Here is an 8,024-nt window from a genome sequence, read left to right on the forward strand (position 1 = left end):
ATGAAGCCGGCCGTGGACGAGATGTTCCCCGAGGGCGCCGGGCCCTACGTGGACCTGGACGAGGTGAGGCGGGGACACCGGGGCCGGGGCCGCCCGCCCGGCGACGGGAAGCAGATCCGGCCTCGGCCGAGCTGGCGCCGGCTGGAAGCGGCAAAGCTAAGACGGGCCTCTGGACAAACTACCCAGGACGGGGGCCCAGAGCAAGGCCGACAAACTGGGCCAGAAGCAGCCGCCCGCCGACGTTCCTGCTGAAGAGAAGGGGCTGTTTGGCATCGACGGGCTTCTTGCCTGACATCCTGCAGGATTAGGAAGTGGCTCGTTCCCTTCGTCTCCCTCGCAGTGAGAGTGACCTTGGCTGATGTGGGCGTCCTGCGAGATGGTTGACCCAGCCTAGCTCTTGCAGGATCACGGCAGCCCCCCTTCGTCCGAGCCCCACGCTCTTTCTCAAAGCTTACCGGGTACAGTGATAGTCGCATGCAGCCCCGTCCTCGGGGAGGTCAAGTATGGCAGAGAGGCTTATTGCAGATGCTAGGATTAGAGGAAAGCTTAAGCTGCCCCACGGAAGCCCCACCAGGGCTCTGGGCGGGTCAGCCAGGCTCGGGAGAGGAGCTGCCTGCGCACCCAGGCACTGAAGCGTGTGTTGGTGATGAGAGGTGGGCAGGGAGAAGGACAGCCTGGCAGGGGCAGAGGCCTGGAAGGGGAGAGGTGTGATTTCCACTGGCTCGCGAAGGGAAGGGAATGTCATTTGGTATAGCCTTGGCAGAGCTTACAGTGCCAGAGATGGGAAGGAAGGAGGAGGGGCCAGATCATAAAGAGGTAAAAATAAATAAAAACAATGTGAGCGAGACCACTTGCACTAACTCAGCCCCAGGGCGGTACAGTGAGGTGAGATACCGTCAGCTGCCTGTGGGCTGTTCCCTTTGGAGGGTTTGGACGTTGGATATGGGGTGAGAGTAGAAAAATGGAAACAGGGAGAGAAAGGACCTTTGAAGGTCTGGATGCGTTAGGTGGAAGTGGGGAGGAACGCAGTGCAGACAGGGCGTGAGTGGTGACTGTGGGTTTACTGTGTGGTGGGGGTGGGGGGAGGCTGAGGATTCTCAGAGCAGCCGTGAGGATGTGGGGGCCGGCTCAGAGCACAGGAGGTCCCAGCCACCTGAGAGCCACAGAAGGGTTGAGCTAGCAGCCGTGAGGATGTGGGGGCCAGGGCCAGCTGTCCCAGCTGCTCCCCTAGAGGACTGCCCCAGCACCTCTGGGTGCCTGAGCAGCATGCACAGTTCTGAGTGCACTGGGTGGCCCAGTGTTGGTCGTGGCCTGGCTTTACCTCCGCCGTAGGCTGTGGCAGCTGAAAGTCCTTGAGGGCAGCCCTGACCTCAGGGCTGGGCAGGTCAGCTTCCAAAGGGAGATGGTGTGTCCTCAGAAGAAAGTAGAGTGGGTCGCGCAGTCAGCAGGCTGTCGTTGTACTGTTGGGGTGGGAGTGGAGACCTCGTGAGGCTCCAGGGCAGTCGGGGCACTCAGCACTGTCAGGTGTCTTTTCAAAAGTCAAGGAAGAATTGAGGAGTATAAGACCTGGTGAGTCTTTGAAAACAGTTCCTTTCAATTTCCCCTTCACACACACTTCTTGTCTGGAGCCGCATTTGCATTCTGACTGCCCCAGCACTGTGCCGCAGCCAGCGTGCTGCCTGTGCAGGGGGTGGACCTGTAACAGCTCATTCCCTGCTCTGGGAGAACACAGCTGACCACCTTTCCTTTCACTCCCAGGCAGGAGGCAGCACTGGGCTCCTGATGGATCTGGCAGCCAATGAGAAGGCAGTTCATGCGGACTTTTTTAATGGTAAGGATGCCGGGATTCTGGGTGCCAGATTTAATCTGGCATTTTTTGTTTTCCCTGCAAGTTAATGCAGAGGGGAACTTGGTGACAAGATAGTTTGGGTCAGGGAAGCTGAAGCCCAGCCCCTGTGCCAGAGCACAGTGCAGAGTTGATCATCAAGTGGCCTTCCTGGTGCTTAGCACTGCCAGTCAGTAAAATAGCATGAAATCGCTCTCCGCCTCCACTGCCAGTGTTTGGGTTGAGCGCCGGCACATGCTGAGCAGCGCCGAGCGTGTGTCAGGGTTCATGTCACCCCAGGTGGGCGCGCTCTGGTCTCCGCACCCTCTTGATGGCCACTTTCCTGTCCCATGCCTGCTTGTCCCCCTAGGTTCTTGGGCCTTCAGCTCCCTTTACAGAGTAACAGCTGCACTGCAGCTTCTGCTCTGCCCCGTCTGAAGTCAGGATGCAGGAGACCATGCTAGGGACCAGGAGCGCGGGCGAACTTTAGCCAGACAGACAGTGAAGAACTGAGTTTGTAGGAAATCTCCAGACATCTTAGGGGCACAGCACTCTGTTCTGAATGCTGAAGGTCTTGTTCACTTGACCGCGATTGTAGACTCAGGCAGTAAGTGGGATGTGAGATGGTTTCCTGCTCAGAGACGAAGGGTGTTTTCTCTTCTTCATCCTGCCCTGATGACATGGCACTTGTCCCTACAAAGAGCCTTTGTTCCCAGTTAGTAGCATCTGGATGTGGTCTTGTCCTCTTGGCCTCTGACTCGCCGTAGCCCCCCTGATGTCTGAGCCCACGCTGGTTTGACTGGCTCCTAGGAGTTATTGCCCAAGGAGAGAAGCCATGCTGCTAATAGGCGCACCCTCCCTGGGACCTGGCTGCTCCCCTGAGGCCACATCCTGCTGCCACCAGCGAGGGCAGCTGGGGGTGACACTGGCGCTGAGTCACTTCCTCTAACTCCTGTCCCAGGGCATAGGGTGCAGGGTGCAGGCTGTTCTCTGGAGCTGCCTCTGAGCGGCTCATATGGCTGCCCCCTGGCCAGGGCTGTGTTACTCCTGCTTGCAGCGTCCACTCACATTCGGATCGTCTCCTTCAAAGGCCCCTTTGTCCTCTGCTGGCTCCTTAGATTAGGAGCAGTACATGTGGTTTCCAAAGATAGCCCTTTCCTTCTGTTGAGAAGGACTCTGACAGGGACCCAGCCTGACTGATCGGGAGCCCTTACCAACCCCAGCAGGTGAGGCATGTTTCTCCAGTAGCCACCGTGGCAGGGAGGAACACAGAAGGCCTCTGTCCCCGCTCCTGCCCACCCTCCCTGAATTCAGGAGCACACTGTCCCACAGGCTTGCCTGTTCTGTGTTCACTGTGGATGTAGGCATAGGCTTCAGCCGCGGCCTTTGGGTTCCTCAGACCAATGGGCTTTGGGACCACGGGTTCTAGCCACAAATGTGACTTGCCGTCTTCCCTCATTGTTGTCAAAGCAGTGGAGGATTTAGGCAAGGTGGCAGGCAGGGGTAGGGCCGCAGTGAGAGCCCTCACAGGCTGGGCCTGGAGCTTGTGTCAGGGAGGAAGCTTCTCCTCGGTGACAGCAGAGTTGCTGGGGAGGGACCAGGCGGGAAGTGCTCAGAGCAGCAGAGGAGACCGTGAGGACACCGAGCACCCCTCTGTGTGGCTAGAGATGCTTCAGGACACTTCCCGACACCAGCAAGGCTGGGCACACAGCAGGAGGCTCCTGTCCCTTTGCTGGTCTGACCTCCAGGTACGTGCACTTCTGCAGTCTCAGTACTTGGCCCATACAAGTAGGTTTAGTTCTTTCTTTCCCATCATGAACGTGATACTGGCCTCTGGTTGGAAACTTGGAAGGTGCGTAGAAGTAGACAGAAGAACACAGCGGCCTTGGTTGTGACCACCCAGCACAGCCCCCCGGATTTGTTTGCTTCCTCTGACTCGAGCTCGACTCCTCCAGACCCCAGTGAGTTGTTCTCAGCGGCTCAGTCATTGTGCTGCCTTCTCCGGCCGTGCACCTCACGGTCCTGGCAGGCACGGCGCTGATGTGCCCTGTGGTCCTCAGGTGTTGGCAGTGTATGCACAGTTCCACGTGTCCTTTTCCTTAGGAGGGCCCGAGTGAGAGCAAGACTCAGAGTACACTGTAGGCCATCCTGAACTGTGTGTGCACCTGGCTGGATAAGCCGAGCCTGTCCCAGGGAAGTCCTTTACCTACCTCCACTGTTTGCTCTTTGCCTTTTTAACTACCGTGCCAGTGAATGTGAAGCGGTTTCCCTGGTTGCTCGTCCTCTCTGCCCATTGATGTGTGGTTCTGTTTACGTAGACTTTGAAGACCTCTTTGATGATGATGATGTCCAGTGAGCCGCTTCCAGCTGCACTCGTGGCCACGGTCCCGCTCCCGGCTGCGCAGAGAACAGTCACGTGGCTTTGCAGACTGCGGAGATGACCAGAAGTGAGGACTTGGTCAGTCAAGGAAAGGGAATTGTCTGAACCAGCTGGACATGCTGTTCCTCCCCGCCAGGACCGGCCTTTGTCTTTATGTCAATTAAAAAGGCAGCAGCATCACATGCAGGGTAATTTGGGTCCTTGTGCCTCTGGATGAATGTTGCAACCCCGAGTGTGTGCTGTGTGCAGCTGTACCGGAACACGGGGAGACTGTCGGCAGAGCAGACCTGCGCGCTGTGCTCAGTAGCAGTGTGGGTAACTGGAGGCAAGACCGGCGGTGAGGGTGCCGTCTGGGTTAGCAGGCAGTGCAGCCACACACAGGCGTCCTGCCGGCCCACCCTCCCCTGTGGGCTGCGCTCACGCCCTGGCAGCCTCACACTTCCCCAGTGTCCCCATCAGGGCAGCTCTGTCACAGACCCGAGGCCTCTCGAGGTAAACACCGGGTCGTGACTTTGAAAGTGATGCTGTCTATAGGAGGAACGTCTGTGCCGATGCATTCAAGGGAACATGCAACATCTGTGGGGAGAAAGCTTTCTTCCTTTTTCTGTTTTTGTTTTTCTTTCTTTTTTAAAATTTTTTTTATTCAGGTCAGTAATTGCTAATGCCTGTAAACATTTAAGATTGCTATTTCAGATCAGCTTTAAGGTGAAGACTGGAATAGGAGCTTCCTCACGGGTAAACAGGATGTCGGTCTCCAAGGCACCTTCTGGGTCTTGGTCCCAGGTGAAGAAAGGGAAGTGTGTACAGTGGCTGCACTGGCATGGTGCTCCTGGCGCGGGCCGCACGTCTCTCTAGGACCCCAGACGAGGGCCCAGAGGGCTCCCTTTTGGCCTGTAGCCTAAGACTAGTCCAGGCCAGGCAGTCTCAGGAATAGTGGCGTGCACACGGGTGCCTCTGCATGTGCTCAGCCTTTGCATGTGCACAATGCTTCCCTTTGCTTCACGGAATCCTTGCGCGTCCTCAGTACCATGGGCCAAGAGGCAGGGTTCCCACTATTTGGCTTCCTCAACCTTGGGCTCTGGGGAAAGAGCAATGCCAGGTGATGTCCTGTGGCAGGCAGCTGGTGTCCTGTCTGCTGACTGGTGCTCTGTCCCCAGCGTCACACCTGGGGGTGCTCTGCTCTGGGGGCCTTTGGGAAGGCCTCTGGGTGGCTCTTTGGTTGGGTCCTGCACCCTGGCCAGTCAGCTGGGTCTGTGGTGTACGTCTGCTGGGAAGCCTGCAGATCCATCCACGGGGGTAGGCCTTTTGCTATAGAGTACAGGGGAGCGGTGGATGACCCCCCACACATACACAGTAGCAGCAGTGATTTGTGTAAAGAATATTTTCTGCTAACATTCACGTTTTGAGGGTCCTTGTGAAGCTGCTGGTAGACATGAGAATGTTGGCGAAACACAGCTCTCTAGTGTGTAATGCCAACCATGTGGGCTTCTGGGGCCTATGCTGGAGCTTTTGGGTTTGGGGAGCATTGGATGGATTCTGATTGTCTGGGCGCTTCAGGCTGCGTTTGCACAGGGGCGATAGCCAAGGACACTGGGGGAGGCATCTCTTGCTGGCCCCCAGACTTTTGCTTCTTCCAGGGCTGGGTGAGAATGCCCACCTTCTCTGGCTATTACACCCAGCTTTGCACAGCCATTTGAGCAGACAGATGTGGAGCTGGGTACTGTGGTGCATGCCTGCAATCTAGCTACCCAGGAGGCTGAGGCAGGTAGAGCTCAAGTTCAAGGCTAGCCTGGGCAGTATAGTGAGACCGTGCCACAACAAATAAGATGGGCCGAGGACATAGCTCAGCTTGGGCGGAGTGCGCCTGGGTTCAATTCCCCGCGCGCACACACACACACACACACACACACACACACACACACACACACACCCCGCTCAGGAAACCACTACGGAGAGGAGACAAGCCTCTGAATTTTCAAACAGAGAAGCTGTTGTGGCATTTCCAAAGGAAGCCACGTTTTTAGAAAAGAGGCGTTATTAGTACCAGAACTCTGACTGCTGTGATGGCTGCTTGGGGCCAAGATGAGTATGCATCGAGAAAAACATGCTCTGATGAAAGCTCCTTTGTTTCCCCAGAGGCCAGTGCTGGGCGCTCTGGAGCTGGGCCTGTCCCGTGGCTGCTGAGACCTGACAGGTCTCAGGATTCAGGCCTCAGCCAGGAGTGAGGGCGACGGCCCCTGTGTACTTCTGTCCCCAGCGCCCCAGGGGACAGGCTCACATAGCGGGCCAGCTGTGTCTTCCCAGACCCAGATCCAGACCAGGTCTTGAGTAGCACTGAGCTGTCACGGTACACTCTGCAGGTTTTGTGTGAATGATGTTTCCCTCTTCAAGCCACAAAGCACTGGTCATAATTATGGTTTTAATAGCTCTGGGGTAGTTCTGAGGCAGTGTGAGTGCTTGCGGCCTGGTGGTTGTCACTGCGGAGCACTGCAGGGCGCTCAGGAGCAGCCACTGACTCGCAGGTGACTGCATGGTCAAGGGCAGGTTCTCTGTCCCCAGCATCAAGCAGTGTGTCCGGCACATGGTGGTTGCTCAGCAACGTAGATCATAGGTCCTCCTGGAACAGAGAAGAAGCCAACCCAGAGACGTGCCGAACGTCCCCAGCCACGCTCTGGGATCCAACTTCCTGAACATCTCAACACACCAGCAACACCAGAGGTGGGACTGGCCGGGCACAGTGAGGGCCAGGACTCCCATCAGCACCCATCCTGGCACACAGTGCTGGGCCCACAGGGGCCTTGAAAACCTGGACTTGTATTTGTTCCCAGGCCACGCCTGGCTGGAGAGTTCTGCCTGAGTCCCTGTCTCAAAGACCCCAGGGGTGGGACAGGTTGAAGCCTAAGCTGAACAGGCTAGCCAAATAAGACTGAATGTCTGGGCCTGCCCACCCAGCCTGGGGGAGGGGCCACAGGCAGCAGAAAGCCCTGAGCAGCTCCTGGACCACTCTGTCCACGGCCCTGGGATGCCCACCAGCACTTTGTAGAGAGCTCCCAGTTCTTTCTCTGTGGGCACTGGGCTACCTGCAGCCCTCCCTGACCCTTGACCCCATACATAGTCCATTAGATCAGGCCCATTAGATCATCCGCTAGACCCAGGGGAGGGACAACGCAGTGGCCAGCCAGGGCCTCAGAGCTGACAGGTGTTTGTGGGGTGCTTGGGCCATGACTAGCAAGTGGGAGGGAGAACATGCCGAGGGCAAAGAAGCAGGAGCTTTGCTGAGGGTCCCCGTGCCTGGAGAGGTGGACAGGGGCCCTCTGCTTGGAGACTCGTGGCTCCCTTACTTCCTGTCCTGGGGCCCTAGAAGGTCAGGGCCCGAGCACCAGTATCACTTGATGCAGACTTCTGGGAACCCAGGGAGCCTCATGTCTTAGGCTCTCAGGCTGCTCCAACAGAATGCCGTCAACAGCTGGCTTACCTGAAAGGCGCTCACTTCCCGGCTCTGGAGGCTGGGAGTCCAGGATCCTTGTCAGCAGATCAGGGTCTGGAAGGGCCCGCTGTCTGGGTTGTGGATGGTGCCCTCTCACTGTGCCCTCCTGGTGGGAGGGGTGGGGTGAGGCAGCCCTCTGGGCTCTCATAGGTCCTAACCCATTTGTGAGGGCTCCCTTCATGATCTGATCACCTCCTAAAGGCGCCACCTCCTGATGCCATCATACTGGGGTCTGGGGGGGGAGTTTCAACGTGTTTTGGGGGGCACGTAAACATCTAGACAGTAGCACCTTGGAATTGAAGAGTGCAAACATGCTGTGATAAAGGGGTGGT

The 8,024-nt window shown here is 57.2% G+C and overlaps 1 protein-coding gene across 1 annotated transcript; it reads left to right on the forward strand.

Annotated features, from left to right (window-relative positions):
• Window positions 1-4,200, forward strand: COPS9 (COP9 signalosome subunit 9; the record flags this gene model as incomplete). The annotated part of the gene is made up of 3 exons (XM_080689132.1): window positions 1-63; window positions 1,759-1,831; window positions 4,144-4,200. The coding sequence occupies 3 exons, from the start codon at window positions 1-3 to the stop codon at window positions 4,179-4,181; spliced, it is 174 nt and encodes a 57-aa protein (XP_080545258.1). The 3' UTR covers window positions 4,182-4,200.
• Window positions 4,201-8,024: the final 3,824 nt, after the last annotated feature.

This window comes from Muscardinus avellanarius (assembly GCF_963383645.1).
Source record: "Muscardinus avellanarius genome assembly, chromosome: 2".
Classification (NCBI taxonomy): Eukaryota; Metazoa; Chordata; class Mammalia; order Rodentia; family Gliridae; genus Muscardinus; species Muscardinus avellanarius.